Here is a 21,819-nt window from a genome sequence, read left to right as displayed (position 1 = left end):
GCGGTTGTGGGAGGTTGTAGCACAGTGCCGTGCCGCTTGTCTGGTAGCGACTGCCAGACGCCGGTGTTTGGTGGGTTGCGCAGGTTTCAAGTGGACCTGTAGAGATATACAAGCGCAGCCTGCAACACGCACAAGTGAGGGCGAGTTGGCTTTATGTAGGTGACGTCAAAGCGCCCTGGTTGTGCCGGCAAGCAAACACTGGAGGAGGTGGACTGGGCAATCACGAGCGAAATTAGCACTACTGGGTAACTTGAGAAGACGATGACCAATCCTACGATTGCAGCACAACAGTCTTTGATTTGGCCTTGTTGTTTTGTGAGAGGTTATAAAGAGGAAGTAGAGGCGAAGCAGACGTCACAAAAGGCTGGCCAACGTCGCGGTAGCGAGAGAATTACGAGGGCAAGGAAAGAGGAAGGTGATGGCGAAGGAGGAGGAGGAGGATGAGGAGCGGGCACAAAACAAAGACTAACTGTTCACCTCTTGCAGATAAACATGGCCTACTAGGGACTTGGCAAGGCTCTATGGCGGTGCTGCAGAGCTGCCTGGCAGACGGTCAACGAGAAGGGCAATGGTCCAAGGGTTGGGGGGGCTCTGATGCCTGGAGATGTGGAGCCTGTGGCTGAGGCCCCCGCAGTCTGGCGTGGAGCTCTTCTACTCACGATTGCCTACTCACCGTTCCTCGCCATTTGTCTGGTCATTGGCCAAACACCAATTGCCATGATCGTGAGAGGCACTTGAATGATATGCACGAGAGAAAGGCAAGTCTCTTGATAAAGACTGGGATGCCGTCATCATGGAGCTTGAAATAGCGCGCCCCTCCCCCACTTTTTTAGGTGCGGGAGCGAAGCTCCCTACTCCATGAGCCAAGGACAAGCAAGGGTTCCGAGCGTTCGGCACTGCTTCCAGCCCTATCCTAGGACATCTGCAACACCTTCCCTCCCCATCTCAGCGTCCACCATGGCTGTGTCCCAGGAAAAGCCGGGAACGGCAGTGGCCAGGTCTACACATGTATCCGACCCCACGCTTGATCCATTCCTCCAATCGCAGTTTGACCCCGCCGACTACCTCAATGCCACGCTCCCCTCGCTGTCGTTAAGCTCAAGATCAAAGACGGGCAATGCCGCCTCGTTGGCCGACCTCTCCTCTCAGACCCAAGACCTCCTCTCGCAGCTCAATGCACATACTACTCGGCTGTCTGCCATACTCACGCAGCTGACAGATGACATACTGCGGACTGGTGGGCGGCTGGCTTATGAGGTCGAAGTATTGCGCGGAGAGGCAGTCGGCCTTACAGAGACCCTAACGGACGGTCTAAAGAACGACGTTGAGAAATTTCTACCACGCGGACTCACTATGAAAGCAGAACCTGTACAAGGAGAACCTGGAAGCCCTGCGCCAGCACAAACAGAAGACTCCAGCGAAGTCCTGCAGGCGCCAGTAGAACCCGAAGACACCACGCCCGAATACATATCCGACCTCCGCACCCTGACCACGGTCCGCTCACGCCTTGAAAATGTCATCAAGGTCTTCGGAGAGGCCATGCACTGGACTATCCCTCCCAGTGAGGTATCCCTGGGAGCCTCCCTAATCAGCGTCTCTGCCCCCGAGCCCGGCACCGACAGCGCCTCCCGCGAGCAAAAAGGCAAAGAATTTGCCGCCTCGCTCCGCTCCGAGATTGCCGATCTCATCACAGGCGATCCAGAAGGTGGCATGCACAAGGCCGAGGTGCGCATACAAGCGCTGAAAGACCTCGCTCAGGTATGGAAGGGCACAGCTGAAGAAAAGGCAAGAACAAAGTTCATCGATGGCCTGGTGAAACTGGCAGAGGACAAGCAGCGAGAGTTGGATAGGGAAAGAGACAAGAACAAGGACCGAGGCCAGCAGAAGCCAGTTCGTAGCTCTAGTGTCTCAAGGTCACAGCCACAGCCACAGCATGCGCAGCAAAGAACCGGTGGCTTCCTAGAAAACCTGCAAAGAATACGAGGCTTTGTGGAATAAACCATGCTTTACTCAATACATGTTCATTGCGAGGCATATCACGTGATCACGCGTTGCCGTGCCATCGACTATCAACACGTCTCTTCACCTGCCCCTCTCTTTCTCTCAATGGCACCTCGCAATGGCTCAAATATGGACATCATTCATCTTCGTCCGTCATTGTCCTATCCTGAACATAAACAAACACTGTCCTTGGGCTTATACGAACAGTAAACTTAGATGCTTCGTCTGTCCCAGCTATTCCTAGGCTCCGACGGTTGCCCCGCACCAGGGGTGGATGCGGCGCCCCAGATAAGAGAACAAAAAAACAGTAAGCAGCCGTGGAATTAAACGTATGCAAGTCGCAACATGCCCAAAACGCCCATCCTGATATCGGGGTATCTCAATGACCAAACTTCCATGTACTCCAATCCTAACCAAATGCCCATCAAATTTAGATTGTGGGGATGCCCTCGAGGACAGCCATGGCACGTTGACCCTCGGCCTCGAATGCGAGTATCTGTTGTTCGCAGGCCATGCGGAGTTTTTCTTCGCCCCTCTTCGCGTTGTGCAAAACCCACTGTTCAATCGTCATGCGCTTCTCTTCGTCCGTCAGGCTAGCCATAACGTATTCGTACAGTTCTTCAGGCGTCATGTCTGCCGTCTGAACGTTGTCCAGACCAGAATCAGCAAGGATTTCGCTGAGATAACCGTGGGCCTCTTCTTGGGATGTAATTACAGCATCAACATCAGCAGGTTTCCAGCTGATAGGCTCTGGTATGTCATCTGCTTCACTCATCATAGGCGGCGTCCTCTTGGGTGTCCCAACTGCTAGGTCCGCCGGGAGGCTCGACATGTCAAAGTCATCCATAGCAGTGTCCCTGATTCCTGTCGGCGTTTTCTTAGGCGTTCCCACAGGAAGATCACTAGGGAAGCTTTCAATGCTCGAGGATCGCACACGTTTCAGAACAGGCTGGATGACTTCAGAGTACTCGGTTTCCTCAACTGCCTCGCTCGTTCGCTTCTTGCCACGTGTGGCTCTCTTGCTTGCTGTAGATGCAGTTGACGAGCGGGTTGAGGCGCGCTTAGCTTTGGAAGCACGCTTGGCTTTCTTGGGTGCTGGGGCGGGTTTGTAAAGTTCGGAGAGGACGAAGAAGAGACAGTCAGGAGATCTTCGGCGGTGCTCCTGCAAAGGATCGTCGCCGATATCCCATGCATCTAGTGCCAGAGAGCAGTATGGGCAGGTAACGCCATCGGGTGTGTCTGTTGCAGGGTCGTAGAACCAGCCGGCGTCTACCATCTGGTCGACACTGGGGTAGCCAGCTGTAACGTCGAGTGGCCACATATCCCCAAAGGTCGAGCGGCGTGCTGCTACCATGGCTTCCGAGGTCGGATCATCTTCAGTCCTGCCGGGATCGCCCGCACGGAGACGGATGCAGGCGATTGTTGCGAAACCACAGCTTGGGGAATGTGTTGCGTGTTCATATGCAGGAATGTCCGCTTCCTCCCAACCGTCTAGTTGGCACTCGCAGCTGAAGCATTGTACGTTGTCGGGGCTCGTAGATGTGGGCTTCCATACAAAACCAGCATATGCCAAATCCTGTGCCGAGGGTGCTGTAAGGGGCCATGAAGCCTTCGATTTCGCTCCTGCCTTCTTAGATCTGTTGCTTGTACGTCGCCCCTTGCCTGTCGTAGCTAATCCCTCAAAGGTGGCTAGACGCGCGTGGTAAGAAGCCAGCGACGCATCCATAACGTTAGGAGTGATGGTCGTTGTGGAAAGTTTTGAGTGTCGGTTTTGCTTTTTTACTCGGCTGGCTATAGAAGATAAAGATGTGTTTTGTGATATTGAATATTGCGGGTCTCGAATGGTTTGTGCTGGGTGAGAGTAGAGAAAGAAGTCGCGTCTTCAGACGCGGCAGGCCGACCACAAACATCTGATCCGCCAAGACTTGTGGAGCAACAACACGCTTACGTCATCAGTTCGTTCACTTTGCGCGACTTGAGGCATTATCCTCCCAACAAGATGTATCGCCGCCAACCAATATTTCGGATAGCCTGGTGTAGAAGGCCTCTGGCACAGGGCAATCGCCGCTTTCTATCATCCGAAAAGACAGCACCTACGGATACCCCTCATGCGTTCCAATCGCTGCCACCAGACTGGGAAGATGAAGCTCCCTCGTTGTCGGACTTCACAGAGCTCCCGCATAAGGACTTTGGCAAAAATCAGTTAATGCAAACGAATGAAGATTTTAAACGGGCCTTGCGAGGCATACTACGGAAATTCCCCCCCGTCACATATGCCTTTGCCTACGGCTCTGGTGTCTTTCCTCAGTCGGCTGCGACAGCTTCGCGCACAACGCAATCGCCTCATCCGAACCCTCCCGACGCGATATTGAAATGGCAAAAGGGGGGTGGAAAGATGATTGATTTTATTCTGACGCCTCGCTTTTCTCAACACTTCCACTCGCTCAACCTACGCGAACACAGAGATCATTATTCTTTCCTTGGTTCGCTCGGCTCAGGAGTCGTCAGCCATGTACAGGAGAAGTATGGCGCAGGTGCTTACTTTAACCCGTACGTTGTAGTAAACGGAACAATGATCAAATACGCCGTCGTTAACTACGACACACTCCTTCGTGACCTTACCGAGTGGGACACATTATATTTTGCTGGCCGCCTGCACAAGCCCGTTAAAATCCTCCACGAAGAGCCCAATCTCCGCGTCGCGAATCAACGCAATCTTCTCTCTGCCGTTCGATGCGCGCTTCTCTTGCTGCCCGAGAGGTTTACAGAGAAGGAACTTTACTCTACAATTACAGGCTTGAGCTATCAGGGCGACCCGCGCATGCAGTATGGCAGCGAAAATCCCAAGAAGATCGACAACATCGTCACACACCAAATACGAAACTTTCGATACCTATACCACGATCTTATAATGTCACTCCCAAACATCAGGTACGCCGACGAGTCTGTGATTCGAAAGCCGGACTGGATGGAGGACCCGGGGCTGGATCAGAAGATGTCGCAAGACATGGACCCAGAGCGTCGCGCCAGTATGGTCAGGCGACTGCCCAAGAAGTTCCGCGAAAAGGTGTACTTCCAGTACCGCGGCAAGTTTGGCATCTCAGGCCGCGAGTACCAGCAGATGCTGGAGGCAAGGAAGGACGAATCTTCAGGAGGAATCCTGAAGAAACAAGTCGCCGGTGACTTTGACAGGCGAATAGCAGCTGAGAAGGACATCCCACAGATGGTGACCAAGGCCATCAACCAGACCGTCAAGTGGCCATCAACTGTGCAAACCCTCAAAGGACCCTTTACGGCGGGCCTATCAAAATCATGGAGGTACTTGCAAGAAAAGCGGGAAAAGGGGAAAATGAAGTAAGCCCCGAAATCGCAGGCACTCCCAGCCGTTCTTCCGGCATCAATTCAGTTCGAGTATCCACAAAAGCGGAGAGCAAGCGAGCGAGCAAAGCTCTGCTTCTTCTGTAGTCTCGTACTTGATATAATCGCATTAGCCGCCGTCGCAAAGCTCACGGGTCAGGCTTTGTATACGCGAAAATTAGAGTAATGCCGAATATACAATTACCACATCAATATACGGAGCAATACTCAATTCATTAATTACTCTTGTGTGCTGCATACAAACTTCCCGAGTGTCTGTTTGCGCACTACATCCCATGTTGACTGTCTAATGACTCAGCAATGCATATGCCTTCCCACAATGCTCCACTTTTCCCACGTTGGATTTTTGCCATCTGTCAGCAGTCCCAACAGCTTCGGCTCCAATCCGAGTATAACTGAATTATTTTGTAGTTATATTCGATCTCATTTTAGGATTAGTCATCACAACAACCTCAACCACCCACAATACGGCTCAATGGTCTAGTCGTATGATTCCTGCTTTGGGTTTTCAAGCCTATTCTGCAGGAGGTCCCGGGTGTAAGTTCTTACCCATCCAGATTCATGAACTGAACACAGTTTCTAATAGCGTTTCAGTCAAATCCCGGTTGAGCCCAAATACCTTCTTTTTGCTTTTTAGGTACAACGAGGGAGTGTACAAAGGGCAGAGCCATGCTCTTAGAACCTCCACTAGCAATGCTTGGTAACGTTTTGACACATATTTTTTTTTAAAGAAACGACATTCTCTATGTTTGCCATTAAGGCGACGAAATCATAATGCTAAGATCAAAAAGTGATTTAATGCGTGAGACAATATTAATATGATAATTCAAGAAAGGGAATAGGAAAACTGATCCAACAACGAGGTATCATGCCCAAACAATAAAAACAGTTGACTCAGCCCCAAGAACCCCGAATTCGAAAGGCAAAGTATGAACAATCATCAATCACATGGTATCCCGTCTCCAAGCCGCAAACGCTCGTCTATCAATCTCAACGCAATAGCAATCGAACATGATAACCAAGCTCATCGCGGCGTCTGCGGCCACTCAATCTGCAAGCCTCTGGAGCGATCAATCTCAAGCCCCGCCCGCTCATCTCTCCTTACACTCTCGCCCATAACGACCGTGGCAAGGCGCTGCAGTACATCTTCGCCGGAGATCCAGTCACCTCGCCTACCGGGCGCGCATTCACCTATTTCTAGTTTCCTGCCTGTAACTTGTTCGTACTCGACTTCGCTCTTGAGGTTCATCAGGTCCATGAAGACGCTACAAAGCACGACGAGTTCGGCAGTCATGACCATGCTGTAGCCCCAAGCATGGAATACGGCACCGACGTAGGGTAGGTTGCCGTTGTCGGCGAGGAAGCGGCGGAGGAGGTAGCCGTTTGTGGTTGATAGTGGGGTGGGAGGAACGTTAAAAGGACAAAAGAGTGCGGGATGTTTGAGGTGTGTTGTGTATAGTTTATCAAGGGCTTTATAATGTGTTCGTGTCCAAGGCTCGACTTTTGGTAATGGTGTCATGCGTGAGAGGATAGGGTGTGGTTGTAGTTGAGATGAGCGCGAGGATGTTGGCTTGGCGCTCAATGTTGCGGCAGGCTGCGCACGGAGTTGGGGATGGCCACTGGGGGTGACATCTGATTCCTCCTCCTCTTCTCCTTCTTCTTCTTCCTCATCGTCGCTAGAACCAGTTTCAGACGACAGTTCAATCACTTCCGGTTCCTTAGAACGTGCTGCATTCTGCCGTGATTGTGGCACGGGTACATTGCTTGGGCGCTCTACTGTCTTGGAAAGTGGCGAAGGCTTTCGTGCAGAAAGCAACCGCTGTTCGAACCGTCTTTGCATCTTTGGTGGACTCGATGGCAGGTGACTAATTTCTTGATGTGTTCTGCTAGGCTCGGTAACCTCTGTAATTTCATTTAGACTTCGCTCTTGTGGTTCATAGGCGTCCAGGTACTCGTTGGCCTCTTCGCGCACACGTATAATGGTGGAAGCAGTATTTCCTTCCATCTCCATTCGGAATTGTTGTTGGTCAGATGCTGCTGAGATTTTGCTGTCACCATCGACAACCGTGTGGAATGGCGAGCTTTGCGCGAGTGGCAACGTAGACTCTTCATACTGCTGCACGGAGCTCGTAGAAATGTCTCCACTGTGAAGCTCCCGCCTCAAAGGACTGCTCTTCTTTGGCGAGTTCAGGAGTGCAGGGAAGCGAGGTGGCGTATCCAAGAACGGATTGAGTGCCGCTTTGGGAGGTGTCTTTTTCGTTTTTACGGGAGAAGGAGATTCTGGCACAAAACTGTCCCCCTGGTCAAGAAGCTCAGAGAGACTCACCTTCTCTGCTTCTTGTCTTCTTGGCCGCCGCCTCTGAAACCGAGAAGGCCGCTTCTGGTCCGCAACTTGAGGCACGTTCGACCTGAAGAACATGCCAGCGTCACTTTCTTCCCCTTCAGCGTTTGGCTCTTCGACTTGCACAAGCTGCTCATCGGGTTGTGCGGAATCAACCTTTTGGGCCTCTTTAGTGCTCTCTGATTGTTGGACAGCTGCTGGCCCTGAGCGCGCTGAGGCAGGCTCTTGCTGGGACTCCGTCTCATCAATTACTTTTCTGCGGCGCCAAGTCCGGGGAGCTCTGCCGCGAGCAGGTCTGACAACACTGGCGTCTGTGAAGAGATCATGAGCCTCAGGGGACTTATCTGCTGGAACTTCCTCTGGGTTTATCGAGATCACTGAGCGACTAGCCTCCTCTTGCCAGATATCGCCAAAGTCATCTTGTTGGCCTGGCTCTTCTGCAGGACCGGGAACCTGATCTTGAACCTCATTCATGGCGGTGTCTTGTTGATCTTGGCTTTTGGATGCGCGGGGTGGAGTGTCGGTTCGCCAACTCATTGCAGATTCGCTCCTCGCAGGGCTCAAAGGTGCTGTGGTCACCTCTTCAACATCCAACGCTGGGTATTGGACGTCGCCTGTTACAACCGCTGGTGCCACTGTTGTGACAACATGATCCTGATCTTCGGGTGTGAGAAGACGCGATTGCTGATATTTTCGTTGCGTTCGGAACACACCTGCTTTCGGCCCTGCCGCAGAGGGGCCCCTGATAGGGCTCGAGGGGCCGGGCACATTGTCCTCCTCTGTCTGGTTCTGTGCAAGTTGCTCGCCAAGTCGCAAGCCTGCCTGAAGATCTTTACGTGTCCCTGAGCTGAAGCCACGGAACAAATCGTCCAATGAGCCTCGCTTTCCATCAGGCGTCTTCTGTGAGGCATCTGGGGTAAGTCGTGCGGGGTCGAGAAGGCCTTGTAAAGCTACACCGGCGGTGACTGCTCGCCCAAGTGTCGGAGATGGAGATTTGGTCAGAGCAGACTGAACAGGATGTAGAGCAGGGGGTACAGATGGAATCTCAAAGTCCATAGCGGGTGTAACATGGCGCGCCAGTTTTGGACGCACTGCCTCGACGGGTGCGGTTTCTACAGGGGCTTTGCTCGTCGAGACGTGCTTTTCGTGGGTTGAGGATTCAGAACGTGATGTCAGGTGTGTAGCGGGTCCCAAGTATTCGTTCCTGAGCGATGATTTGGCCCTTGGAGCATTGTTGATCTGCACATCTCGGGGCTGCGTTGGGCTCGGTCGATTTGTGTTGCTCTTCAAGGATTCGACAGAGATCATGCTAAAGGTCTCGCTATCCAACATCGTTGTGTCATCAGGCATCCTGGTGGTACCTTCGTCAAAGGTGAAATGTTGACCCTGCGTTTCCTCATCGTCGTCTTCATAGTCTTGAGGATATTCGGGTGCACCATCATCACTAGTGGAATCGGCTGAATCGCTCGATCGTGCTGAGGTCTCGCTTGGCGTAAATGCGTTCCCTTGGACATCTTCTGTTCCACTCAGGGGTTGGTTTTCAGGAGGATCGTTATCGTCTTCATCTCCACTGGCGGGCGTCAAGACATCACTGCCACTTTCTTCTTCATCGGATTCAATAACGGCCATCCTGTTTGCATGTGGTGTACCTCTGCGGGCGCGTACATTGTCCCTCGAATTGGTGTGAGCGGGTGTGCCTAGGCTGGGAGACGGCTCCGATCGTGTAGGCGATGTTCGCAACGCATCATCCATGGTTTGATCATCGGGAGCTACAAATCGCGCATTCTTTTTCGAGTTGTCTGACCCGGCCTCCGTACTCGGCAGAGGTGTCTCTTCGAATGTGGCTTGTAGGATAGCCTCGGCCTCTTCTGCAACGCTGGTCTCGTCATACTCGGTCGGCGACTGTCCGCTCTTCCTCGGACGACCCCTTCGCTTCCTAGGCGGCACATCGGTGTCAACATCGGCTGCGCTGGAATTATCGCCTCGAACAATTTTGCTCGGAGAGCTGAATTCTGCAGGCCTCTTGATCGGTGTCCCCTTTCGTTTGGGCTTGGGCGTCAATCCAGTCTCAGACTTCCTGGGTCGGCCGCGGGGGCGCTTGACAGGAGACGACGCATCGGGGTCTTTTAGTGGTACAGTCGTCGTCTTTGTTCTTGTTACCCTTTTTACTGATGGCGATTCGGCATTTTCTCCGTCTTCCGGTTCGGCCTGGACGGTGACCTTGATGCGCCAGGGGCTTGCGCCGTTGCCTCGCGGTGTGCTCATGATCATGGACTTAGACGGCGACGAGAAGACGACCTCTGACTTCTCCAGCCGCCGGACTTGTTTCCTTGGCGAGCTGATCATGATGGGTTTCCTGGGGCTGGGTTTGCGGTGTGATGAGGTGGTGTTTTCGTCGAAAGAAATGGCTAGCGGATCCGGGCTTGAGTCATTGCTGCGATCCGAGTAGGCACCCGGGCTCGCCGTTATGCTGCGACCGCGGGGTGCCATGGTCAAGGGTCTCTGTGAGGATGGTGGGTGGAAAGTGTTAGTGCGATGGGGACGGCATGGTGGGGAATAAACGTGCATCCGTGGGCATGCGGGACGGGTGACGCGTTGTTGTCGTGGCAACAATCTAATCACGACACCAATCTACGCGCTGGGCGCAACATCACGAATAAGGCAGCCAGCTTGGAGATCAAAGGACAGAGCATGGAGTCACAATGGGTATACATGGGTGAGTCGCGCATGTTATTATATGGATTCTAGTACTAACGCACACAGGATCTACAAGGAAATCGGCCCTGGCACACGCATAGCGCTCTCCAAGCTCGCCGTCGAAAAATTCGAAGAGACTGGGCGCCCGCTGCGCATCGCTATTGATACATCGATATGGCTTTTTCAGATCCAAGCTAGCAAAGGCAAGACTTATCAGGGTATGCGCATAACATACGATGCTGACTGCAGCTAGGCGGCACGAATCCTGCGTTGCGAACATTCTACTACCGCCTCCTGCGCTTGATTTCTCTTGCCATCCACCCTGTCTTTGTCTTCGATGGACCCAATAAACCGCCATTCAAACGCAACAAGCGCACCGGTCCGACTGTCGCCTCCATCCCCGAGTTCCTTGCAAAACAGCTCTTGAAGCAGTTTGGATATCCCATCCATCTTGCACCAGGCGAGGCCGAAGCAGAGTGTGCACTGCTGCAAAGGGAAGGAATTGTCGACGCGGTTTTGAGTGAAGATGTGGACACGCTCATGTTTGGGAGCGGCGTCACCCTCCGAAATTGGTCTCCGGAGAAATCAGGAAAGACACCAACCCACGTCAACGTGTACGACGCTGTCGAAACCAAAAATGGGCCATCAGGACTGGATCGCGAGGGCATGATCTTGGTCGCGCTAATGAGTGGAGGAGACTATGTGCCAGAAGGAATACCTGGATGCGGCCCTAAGACTGCATGTGAAGCAGCCAAGGCAGGTTTTGGTGCCGACCTGTGCAAGATCCCACGAAACGACTCTAGAGCCATAGCTCAATGGAAGGAGCGGCTGCAACATGAGTTGAAGACAAACGAAAGCAAGTTCTTCAAACGCAAACACGGCGCACTCAAGATCCCGGACGATTTCCCCCGACTCGATATTCTCGGATACTACACACATCCGGCGATCTCGAACCAAGCAGGACTAGATAAGTTGCGTCGGTCCATCAACTGGGATCGGGACCTCGACTTTCCGGGTCTGCGCGAATTTACACAAGATGCTTTTGACTGGGCCAAACTCGAGGGTGCAAAGCACTTCATTCGCAGTCTCGCACCATCTCTTGTTGTACGCCAACTGCGGATCCGTGCTGAACAGATTAATCGCCTGCCTACTGACAACCTGCGAGCCATACAAGAAGACGAATCAACGCTCATTAAAGGTCTTCACGGCAAAAGACAACATACCGTCACTGACCATTGTACCGAGCTTCGCGTAAGCTTCACGCCTGTCGAGTTGGTAAAGATTGATCTTAGCCAAGAGGATCCAGATGATGATGTAGACGCCCCGCCGTCTAGTTCCCAACAGGATATCGGAGATGTGGATCTGGACGAAGACATGCCCTTGGACATGGAGGAAGAGGGTCCTAGGAAACGTGGGCCGACCAAATTTGACCCTGAAAAACCGGCACGTATATGGGTTATGGAAACATTTGTCAAAGTCGGTGTGCCACTCAAAGTTCAAGATTGGGAGGCTGGACGACAGGCAAAGCAGAAGCCTAGACGAGCAGCATCGGTACATGACACTGACACTGCCGCACAGAAAGCCAAGACAACCACAAGGCGGACGAAGACGACTAAAGACCAACCCCAAGTTCGAATAGAATCGTTTGCAAAGGTCACAAAACCTGGAGTGAGAGCTTCACGAGCACTTGCAAAAGCCCAAGACAAGGCTGGCGAGCTTCCAGCGCCATCATCGCAGACCACTGGAAAGGCAGAGTATGAAACAATTGACTTATCATCCTCATCGCCATTGAAGCCACGGACCCTAACACCACGATCACAACCGGACCCTGGAAAGTCGCTCTCCCCAGTTCTGGAAGATTTGCCTCCAAGTGTAAGTAAACGAAGAAGGCGAGCCCCAATTCAGCGTTCAAAAACGCTTCCTGCCGACACCAGCGACATCTTGGATCGGCCTTCCACACCTCCACTTTTGAGGACGATAGAAACATTGGATTTAGCCGAGTCTCCAGCGCATCCTTCACCTTTGCAGCTACCAGCAAAGAAGGCGAAGACAAGAACATTGAAAGAAGTGGCTGCAACCAGAACGTCCCGGGACTCGTCTGTGCCAAAACAGACTACCTTAGATGCATGGCGAGCATCAGCGACACCAACCAAACAGCAGGGCACAACTCTTTTATCTGGTGCAGCACTAGTCCCTGCGCCACCACAATTCGCCGAACCATCTGAAGATGTGGAATCACTGGACTTGACGCTCTCCTCACCAAAGCGCCCAAAAGCAACACGACGCTCTCAAAAGGAGGCTACTAGTGAGCAGAATCCTATGGTATCATCGACCACACGGCCGCCATTGACGTCAATATCATCAAATATGTCTGCGAGCTCGACCTCATCAGTCTCAATATTGGGCAAGAAGAAAAGCATTAAGGATGTTTTTCGCTCAAACCCACCTCGCAGTACTTCGCCACGTCTCAGCAAAACGACATCATCGCGTTCCAGTGTCGACACTTTAGACCTCACGTCCCCTCGTCCTGCTGCAGCAAAATCACGGTCGACATCGCCACAAGCGGATGTGCTTGATCTGACAGAACAGTTGTCACCCGCGGGGGGGTGTGATCCGGTTCCACAACCAACAACTGTAACACCGGTATCACCTCCAACGCGTTCATCACGGTCACCAAGCGAAGAAAATTCCGTATCACCCCCCGCAGCATGGAAAGCTCAGAATAAGAAGAAACGGGCCATTATTCTCAGAAAAAGCGTCGTAGGCGCCTGGGACTACGTCGACATTGACAGTCCAGAGAAGCCGACGGGTCAGACACCGGGGTCCTTGCTCAAAGGGAAGGATAGACGCAAGTGGAGAGAAAGCGCGGTAGAAGTTTTGGACTTGACGTAGACCTGAGCCTGTACGCGGAGTGGAGATTAGATGGGGAAACGCAGCGTTGCTTCTTTGTTTGCTCTGACGAATGCATGGTTACGCGATGGGAAGCATGAGGTTGGAGTTTTTATGGGAGACATGCATTTCAATTATTTTATTCCTAATTCCAATATTCTTTGTCCAACAAGTGATTGATAGGTAAGCGAGTCGGTTGATTTGGATAGTTGTTGGTCGAAAACACCATTTAGATGGCAATCCTACCTCGCACTCGTATTCAACAACAGATGACACATGGCGGGGTAACAAGCACTATCACACACACACCCTCGCTTACCATCCATTTCCTTACCCCGCCCCACCGCCCCAGATGACTCTCCAGGCGCTCCTTATTGGCAAATTTATTCCATTTATAGATTTTTGGTTACTCACTTTCTCCATCAATCCCAAGAGTCACAAAGCTCCGGCCTGATGGTCTAGTGGTATGATTCCTGCTTTGGGAAGAATCAGATCCGTCTGATTTCAAGCCTATTCTGCAGGAGGCCCCGGGTGTAAGTTCACCCATTCAGATTCGCAAAGCGAACGCGTTATCTAACAGCGTTACAGTCGAATCCCGGTCAGGCCCCATCCTTTCTTTTTTGCTACTCTGAAAAGGTAGGTCATGTTCACTGAATTTTCAACCTTTTTTTTATTTTATTTTTTTAGAGGTGCCTTAGTGTGGACTGAAGATACCACGTATAGATAAAGTGTAATTTTTGATATGTTGATTTTATTCACATGATTGTTGCAATTCATTGCAACCTTGACCGACAACTACCAATACTTGTGTGTGATTAACTTGAGACCCGCCTCGTCAAAGATGGTCAGGCCTCTCTGCTCAACCCTGGGTCTCGTCCTAAACGTCTTCTCCACCTGACCCGTTTTTGCATTTACACCCTGATGCTCATACTGCTCACGCTTAATCAAACAGCCTTCAATCGCCCACTTGGGAACCGCCTCGTCATACTTGACGCCCTTGTCCTTCAACATGAGGTCAATAAGCTCATTTGTCTTTTTGCCATGCAATTCACTCGGCGTATATAGTGTTCGTGCAAACGAGGAAACCGCATTCCTCACCGCATCATTGCGACAGCGCCAGATAATATTATTCAGTGCCTCCTGCACCGACGGGACGGGGAAGAACCTCGCGTCGAAGTGCGCTGTGCCGAGCACGTGCTCCATGTCGCCCTTGACGGGCGGGTTGGGCATTTCCTGCAGCGCAAGCTCGAGATGGCGATTAAAGCGCACAGAACAGTAGCTCGCGCTTAGGCTGCAGAGTTTCTGGACTCGCTCGTTGAAAGTTTGCACGCCAGAGGGGAAGACGAGGGTGATTTCGTCGGATTGCGTGTAGGCGAGGGTGGCTTGCGGGAAGAAATGTAGGAGATCGCTGCTTGTGTTGATCATGGCGTTGTGGATGCGCTCGTCGAAGGGGCGCGAGAAGCGCGAGGTGAAGCGGGAGAAGCCGTGGCCGTCGAGTCGCAGGATGATGGGTTGGTTGGTGGGGAGGATGTGGTCGGTGGATGCTTCATAGGAGCGCATTCGGGATGCGAGGGAGGGGGGTTGAGATGCATCGTCGGATGGTTGGGGATCCATTGGGGCGTTGAATTCCAAAGTGAATTTTTTTTTGGAAGAGCTTGCTGTGTAAAATGATACCGGGGTTGCTCTGGAGAATGCGCTTGGTGATAATGAATGGTACTGTACTAATTTCACACGAGGGCAGAGAAAGCCGGGTATGAAGACGAGAATGTCATATATTTTATATTGATGGATGCTCTAGCAAAGAATCAGTCCACTGTAAAAATCTCAATAAAAGAAGACAAGAACACTTGCATTCGTGCTATATATCAGTTATATTCTGAGTAGTCATAATGAGGTACGACTCATCTGGATGACACCAAAAATTAACGACGTTGCTGGCCTGTGCACGCTGTCTAGACACCCCTCGTGGAACTCGTTCTTGCCAATGCAAAACCTTCGTCTCGATTTAGAGAGAAAACAGTGGGAACGTGGCTGGTACGGCTGGGTGTGGGGTGGTACTCGACTTGTAGTTTTGTGATTGGGGGCCATGCAAGCTAGAGGGATGACTCGAATCGACAGTAGACTCATGGGATGCCTAAGACTTTGACATTATTCGATCGGGCATTCTTAATAGCTTCTCTTTATTAGCAATAGAACTAGCAGGAACTGTATCTCGCTTCCTTCTACAAGAGATAGACCATAATGCTGCAGAAGTGGGGCTGAAAGACACTAGCTCGGTATACGTGGTATGGTGTGAACCTGTGGGTCCCACGATCTCCAGCTCGGCATTGCTAAAAGGAACGACAAGCAGGTCAAGGACTTTGTCATGTACGAAAAAAGAAGAGGTCAAATGGCGACAAAAAGAAGGACAATAGTCAGAGACTTGATTTCAGTGTGCAGATGATTTTCTTGAATGAGTGGGACGGCAGGGTGTTAATTTCGATTTTTATCTTTGATTTTGGTATTTATTATGCCTTTTATCTGAAAATAATAGTATGAAGGTTGGTGTTTGGAGCTACGCATTCTCACATCATGTATGTATTCCATCGTCGATCAAAATGTATTTCGAAATTGAGAAAAATGTGATGCAAAAATGTAACATGTCATAATGTTGCGTACACCTCCTATTAACCCATCACCAGGAGCGATTCTCTCATGGCAAGCACGACAAGATGGGCTTGAGCTTGTTGAGAATCTGAGTCTGGACAGCGGCATCATTCACAGTCGACTTGTCGTTTGCATCACCAGGGCTAATGGTAACATAGCAGTCCTTGCCCCTGAGCAGGATGACATCAGCCTCCCAGGGCAGGCGCGTGCTACCGCACCACTCTGCATCGCGGGAGCTGAAGACGCCAGTGTTGACGCGAGTAAAGATGAACTTGAACTGGCTGGGGTCGCTGCATCGGGAGTTGGAAACTTCGGGAAAGTTGACGTTCAGGAACGTGTTTGCGGGCAGATACGGCTTGCCGCTTTGGATGATGGTGCTAGTTACGTTGAGAGCGAGGTCGGCGTAGACTTTGCTGTAGAGAGGCGTGGGGGCGTTCCATGCAGTAGGCTCGCCACTCTTGCCAGAGAAGGCAATGGCTGGGATCTGGGCCGTCTTGACTGCGTAAACGGCGGCTCCAACCGTTCCAGAGAAGGGAAGTTGGACAGCAACATTGCTACCGACATTCGGTCCGGTTAGGGCAAGCTCAGGCTTGGCCCCGTTCCACAGGGCAGGCGCGGTAACGTCGATGCCCTGCTTGATGGAGGTGACGGGAAACGAGTTGACGTAATTCAGGCGAGCGTCGGTTGCGTTTGCGCCAGTTGGGGGGCTCCCGCCTGGGCAAGAGGCGTGGAGGCAGCCGTCGCTGTCGACAGTTGTCGGCGCTTTGTCGGACGAGCCTTGAAAGGTCAGTATACATTCTGTACATGGGTTGCTGGCTCTGTATATATTGGCAGCTACTCTACACACCTGTGCCAGATTGGTTCTCCGCCGGTGCGGAGAGCACTACCTGATGGCCCGCCGAGTTCAAGACATTGAAAAAGGTGCGGAGGTTGATTTCTGACCAGCCGTCGTCGTTGGACTGGACGATGCGTACTGCTTGGGCGAGTGGCGCCGTAGCGGCGGCGAGCAAGAAAAACGAGCGCATCTTGGTGGATGAAATGAATGAGTGGAGCAGAGCGAGCGTCACCGGGCCAGGAAGGTAGGGAGAGTGGCAAGACGAAAGAGCGTGCTGGAGCCAAACAGCCGTAGCTCAAGGTCTACTTGGAGATATATGGCATCCCTATGACTCTGTGTCCATGGGGTATAACGTCGCATTCAATGATCAGCCACTAACGACTCGAGACCATCATGCGTGCTAAAAGTAAACACGGTTTGGAAACACTGCCTCAGGACAGGCACAGGTTCATGGCAACGTGCCGGGAGAAGCAATGTGATTGCTCGCCGTATAAATGAACAAGGCTGGGACATGCTGGAGAGGACGGCTTTCGTGCTGTGAGTGGGTGTTGACCTCCGAGCTGGAAACATTTCCAAGCAGTGTCGCCTCTGGACTAGTCGTAGCGTCTCGGCCCCAGTCACTTGAATCGGCAACCACGCCCGCTCGCGACTTGCACGTGTGTTGACATGGACACTTTATTCATGCTTGACTTCACTCGTGCCACCACGTCGGGTATTGGAATCTTTTTTTTTCAACTATACATTACGTCCTCCGCGAGACTTGATCCCTCACTCCTGCCATATCTGATCACCTCCCACCGGTTGCGCATGGATCTGACGGGCCGCTCCCCACAAAATTCGAGGCGAAGCAGAAGGAGCCAAGGCCCCTGAACTTTGTACCTTATAGCCAAGCCCGAGCCCATAGCACGCAAAAAATGCATATCATACCACTCCATGGCGTAGGCGGAAGAAAAAAGAACGCGAGTAAGTTCTGCGCGTCTCAGAAGCCCAGGACGTTCCACGCACGAGCCACGAGCTTGTTTGCCCTGCCACCCTCGCCCGCTGGAATCGTCTCGTCGCACCAGTCTAGAATCGCACGACATGGCCAGACAGTACATAGAGGTATTGTGATTCAGTCATCGTGATTCGCTCGCGTCACCTCCTCGCACAAGCTGCTGGCATCTCGGCATAGACTACACCGCCCTATTTATATGTAATTGCGCCGATTCGCCGAAAACACCTTGGTGGGCGTGGACTTTACAAGATCCTCTCAAACAATGTGAGCAGGCTTCATGGGCTGCTGTTGGTAATAGTCGCCTGCAGCACCGGCTTGGTATGGAGGAGCAGCAGCATATTGATCGTGCGCATCTGGGGGTGGGTATGTCTGCGAATGGTATGCGGTGCTTTGATGGTTATCGGGCGCGCCAAAGTAGGGAGTGCCGTGCAAGTCGGTAGCAGGCAGAGCTGGGTTGTGGGCGGGCGCATAGTGACCTCGCTGGGCTGCGGCTTTTGCGCGACGGTGGCCGATGATTGAGTAGATGAGGAGACCGAGGAATGTGAGGCTACAACAGGTCAGCACAGCGAATTGCTACAATACCAGCTCAGACGTACAAGACAAAGATGCTGAAGCCGATTCCGACGGGGCTTGCGCCGTGGCCAATTGCTACAAAGTCGACAATCAGAACTCCGGCCCAGAAGCCAGTCTGGAAACAGTTCATGGTAAGGAAGGTGCCTGGCTTGAGCTTGTCTCGAAGGAAGAGGAGGATGGCGAGAACATCAATCAACAGCACAATGACCATGAAGAGAATGAAGAGGACGACGGTGCTGCTTGCTGTTAGTCTACGAGAGTGGGCATGAGCAGCTGGATAGGCGTACCCCGGTCCTGGCTCAGTGAAGTCTTTGAGATCTTTGAGCGTGCGTAGGGTATAGGCGAATATGGCGATGATGAATATCATGAGACATATTCGCACGATCCAGAAGGGCACGAGAATGCGCTTCTTCCAGAGGCCTTGTCCTTGCTCCATGGTGCGTAGGGCGGGGGATGCAGAATGGGGAGGTTGAAGAGGGTGTTAGTTGCGGTCACAGTCAATTGCAAATGAGGCAGAAGAGAAGACATATAACGGCACCAAGGCTGACCGACTGCGCAAAAGTCCAGTGTCGCCAAATTTCACGCCGCGGCTGAATTGGCAGGCCTGAATCCAGGGGAAGGCACAGCGCGCGGTGATGAAACACGCGTTCGGCCCTGCTTATCTTCATCTCCTCTATTACGAGCTGCGCATGTTGGGTGCGAGGGATGCGCGGCCATGGTCCATGGGGCGGGGAGGTGAGCGGTGTCTGTATATGTGTATCTGAATGTATGTATGTGTGTGTGTGGGTGTAGTGCGGAGGAGATGGCAGGCCAGTGACAGGAGTCAAGATGGCTGTCAAGCAATGGCGGTTGGAGTGACGGGCAAGGTGAAACTAGGGCGGTGGCCGTTGCCGAGCTCAGGGTCTCGTGCCGATGGCGCTGGGGTGGCAAGCACGATCGGCGGGGATTTGTAGATGAGGGCAGAGGGCAGAGGGCAGAGGGCAGACATGGGGCAGGGGGCCGGGGAGGAAAAGAAGTGCGTACACAGTAGTCGTGGTGGTGGTGGTGGTCTGTTGAGCGGTGACTCGTGCTGCCCTGCATGTGCTTGGCCCGCCGCAGGAGGCGTGCAAATGGGCGCGAGAGATTGCATCTCAACCACCCTCTGTCGTGGTGCTGGCGAGGATCAGACGGCCGACGTGCTCTCAACCTCCATGTCGCAACGCGGCCACGCCCAATAGGGAAGGCAGCGCGTTCCACTCAGACCATCTGATACGGTGGACCTGCCACGCGCCCCTTGCACGCGATGCCCCCCCGATAAGCCCGATAAGAAACCGACACCGTGATGGCTTGCCACGACCACGGCCACGGCGACGCGGACGGGAGCGCCTCTCCCACACTAACGCAACACCTCCCGACACCGTAGTCCTCTGATAGATATTTAGTAGACCCCACACCGTCCGCCGCGAGTATCCACTATGGGTTCCGACCAGTCCAAGCAGTCTGAAGCCGCAGTCAACGACAAGCTCCTCGAACGCCTGCACGCGCTCAACATGAACCATGATAAGTATGATCAGTACCTGAGGGAGAAGGAGGAGTATGTCGTCGTCGTCGGAGGCGACGGAGAGGCCCGTATGTTCTTGATCCCATGTCCCTCCTCCGGTCGATGCCCTCTCTCCATGCTGACCCTGTGCTCCAGCACCCCAGTACACACCCGTCGTCAAGTACCAGCAAAATGTCTCCATCAAGTCCGTTCAAGAATGGGAGAAGGAGCTCATGGCTGACCCAAAGGTACGCACACACACACTCATACTTGCTCCTTCCTCTTGTCCCCTGCATTGGCTGACCTCCTTCTGCTAGAACCGCCTCGCCCTGGCAGCCCTTAGCTCAAACTCCGCCAACGCCGTCCTTTCCTCTCGCGCAGCCACCATCGAAGATACACACAAGTTCAACATCAAGATCCCCCTTGAGGGCTCACCCATCACCAACCAAGCCTCCTCCGGACGATGCTGGCTTTTTGCATCCACCAATGTCTTCCGCGTCGCCATCATGAAGCGGTACAAGCTCTCCGAGTTCCAGCTCTCACAAGCTTATCTCTTCTACTGGGACAAGATTGAAAAGGCCAACTACTTCCTCGAGAGCATACTCGAGACCAAGAACGAGGACATTGACAGTCGCATAGTACAGGCCCTCATGTCCAGCCCTGTCGGCGATGGCGGTCAATGGGACATGGTTGCAAACCTCGTACAAAAGTACGGTCTCGTACCCCAGTCCATCTACCCAGACTCGTTCAATGCCTCCAACTCTTCCATCATGGACCGCTTGATTACCACAAAGCTGCGCGAGGATGCAATCCGGCTGCGTGCCATTGCCTCAAGCAACTGGTCTCCCGAAGCCGTCAAAGCAACCCTGGCTAGCGAAAAGGAAAAGATGCTCCGTGAGATTCATCTCATCCTGACACTGATGCTCGGTCCCCCACCATCTGCCACCAAGCCCTTCACGTGGGAGTACTATGACAAGGATGGCAAACTCAACACTGTCGTTAGCCGACCAGTTGAGTTTGCCAAGGAACTTTCCGATCACAGGGTAGTGCGCGCATTGTCTGGAACCGATGTGCACACGCTCTTTTCTTTGGTCAACGACCCCCGGAATCCCTACAACCGCCTGCTCAGTGTCAAGCGCCTGGGTAATGTCTGGAACGGCCGGCCAGTAACCTACGTCAACGTCGACATGAAGACGATCAAAGAAGCCTGCATTGCCATGCTGAAACGCGGCATGCCTGTATTCTTTGGCTCTGACGTGGGCAAATACTCGGACTCGGCCAAGGGTATCATGGACACCCAGCTATTCGACTATGAGCTCGGCTTCAATGTCAGGCTCGGTATGACAAAGGCAGAGCGTCTACAGACTGGCGAGAGCCAGATGACGCACGCCATGGTGTTGACTGCCGTGCACGTGGTTGACGGCAAGCCAGTGCGCTGGAGGGTAGAAAACTCGTGGAGTGACCGTGTGGGCGACAAGGGATACTTTGTTATGAGCGATTCTTGGATGGACGAATTTGTATATCAGGCCGTTGTAGATCCGAGTGTAGTTAGCTCGTCGATCAGGAAGGTGCTGGAGCAGCAGCCAAAGATGCTAGAGCTCTGGGACCCCATGGGTGCACTGGCTTGAGTTATGAGATTTTCAAACATTATGACTATTAGATAGATGATTCAATGTCACTTGTATTTCTGGACAACTTTTGCTGAATAGCCTTCATTTCCCCAGAGTGGTGTCAAATGATGGAAAGAAAAATTGGTTCGGCAGAACAGCTTAAGCCGGGTGGTGCCGTGCACACTGCTGGACCTCGGTCTGGCTGCTGTAGCGCGTCATTCCTCCACATCCCGCCCGCATTTGTCACACCAGCCGGACTCTTGCTGCCATGTGGTAGCCACGCATCGACTCGTTACAGTCCTCTCTCCGCATTCTGAACTCCTGCAAACGCCCCCA

General features: G+C 52.7%; 9 protein-coding genes across 9 annotated transcripts; 4 read left to right on the top strand and 5 right to left on the bottom strand.

Annotated features, from left to right (window-relative positions):
* Positions 1-957: 957 nt before the first annotated feature.
* COCMIDRAFT_29727 (uncharacterized protein) lies at positions 958-1,998 on the top strand (the record flags this gene model as incomplete). The annotated part of the gene is made up of 1 exon (XM_007693775.1): positions 958-1,998. The coding sequence occupies one exon, from the start codon at positions 958-960 to the stop codon at positions 1,996-1,998; it is 1,041 nt and encodes a 346-aa protein (XP_007691965.1).
* A 433-nt stretch (positions 1,999-2,431) lies between these two features.
* COCMIDRAFT_8791 (uncharacterized protein) lies at positions 2,432-3,727 on the bottom strand (the record flags this gene model as incomplete). The annotated part of the gene is made up of 1 exon (XM_007693771.1): positions 2,432-3,727. The coding sequence occupies one exon, from the start codon at positions 3,725-3,727 to the stop codon at positions 2,432-2,434; it is 1,296 nt and encodes a 431-aa protein (XP_007691961.1).
* Positions 3,728-4,000: 273 nt separating this feature from the next.
* On the top strand, positions 4,001-5,359 carry COCMIDRAFT_8790 (uncharacterized protein; the record flags this gene model as incomplete). The annotated part of the gene is made up of 1 exon (XM_007693770.1): positions 4,001-5,359. One exon carries the CDS (start codon positions 4,001-4,003, stop codon positions 5,357-5,359), a length of 1,359 nt encoding a protein of 452 aa, XP_007691960.1.
* Positions 5,360-6,403: 1,044 nt separating this feature from the next.
* COCMIDRAFT_105993 (uncharacterized protein) lies at positions 6,404-10,210 on the bottom strand (the record flags this gene model as incomplete). The annotated part of the gene is made up of 1 exon (XM_007693787.1): positions 6,404-10,210. One exon carries the CDS (start codon positions 10,208-10,210, stop codon positions 6,404-6,406), a length of 3,807 nt encoding a protein of 1,268 aa, XP_007691977.1.
* A 212-nt stretch (positions 10,211-10,422) lies between these two features.
* Positions 10,423-13,309, top strand: COCMIDRAFT_8788 (uncharacterized protein; the record flags this gene model as incomplete). Its single annotated transcript, XM_007693769.1, has 3 exons — positions 10,423-10,436; positions 10,484-10,635; positions 10,671-13,309. The coding sequence occupies 3 exons, from the start codon at positions 10,423-10,425 to the stop codon at positions 13,307-13,309; spliced, it is 2,805 nt and encodes a 934-aa protein (XP_007691959.1).
* Positions 13,310-14,101: 792 nt separating this feature from the next.
* Positions 14,102-14,920, bottom strand: COCMIDRAFT_105995 (uncharacterized protein; the record flags this gene model as incomplete). The annotated part of the gene is made up of 1 exon (XM_007693786.1): positions 14,102-14,920. The coding sequence occupies one exon, from the start codon at positions 14,918-14,920 to the stop codon at positions 14,102-14,104; it is 819 nt and encodes a 272-aa protein (XP_007691976.1).
* A 1,078-nt stretch (positions 14,921-15,998) lies between these two features.
* COCMIDRAFT_105962 (uncharacterized protein) lies at positions 15,999-16,977 on the bottom strand (the record flags this gene model as incomplete). Its single annotated transcript, XM_007693785.1, has 2 exons — positions 15,999-16,729; positions 16,800-16,977. The coding sequence occupies 2 exons, from the start codon at positions 16,975-16,977 to the stop codon at positions 15,999-16,001; spliced, it is 909 nt and encodes a 302-aa protein (XP_007691975.1).
* Positions 16,978-18,036: 1,059 nt separating this feature from the next.
* On the bottom strand, positions 18,037-18,790 carry COCMIDRAFT_8785 (uncharacterized protein; the record flags this gene model as incomplete). Its single annotated transcript, XM_007693768.1, has 3 exons — positions 18,037-18,328; positions 18,378-18,590; positions 18,642-18,790. 3 exons carry the CDS (start codon positions 18,788-18,790, stop codon positions 18,037-18,039), a joined length of 654 nt encoding a protein of 217 aa, XP_007691958.1.
* Positions 18,791-19,808: 1,018 nt separating this feature from the next.
* Positions 19,809-21,501, top strand: COCMIDRAFT_105949 (uncharacterized protein; the record flags this gene model as incomplete). Its single annotated transcript, XM_007693784.1, has 3 exons — positions 19,809-19,962; positions 20,030-20,121; positions 20,191-21,501. The coding sequence occupies 3 exons, from the start codon at positions 19,809-19,811 to the stop codon at positions 21,499-21,501; spliced, it is 1,557 nt and encodes a 518-aa protein (XP_007691974.1).
* Between the last annotated feature and the right edge of the window lie 318 nt (positions 21,502-21,819).

This window comes from Bipolaris oryzae, assembly GCF_000523455.1.
Source record: "Bipolaris oryzae ATCC 44560 unplaced genomic scaffold scaffold_181, whole genome shotgun sequence".
Lineage (NCBI taxonomy): Eukaryota > Fungi > Ascomycota > Dothideomycetes > Pleosporales > Pleosporaceae > Bipolaris > Bipolaris oryzae.
Note: the sequence above shows the minus strand (reverse complement) of the source record. Positions and strands in the feature narration are given on the sequence as shown.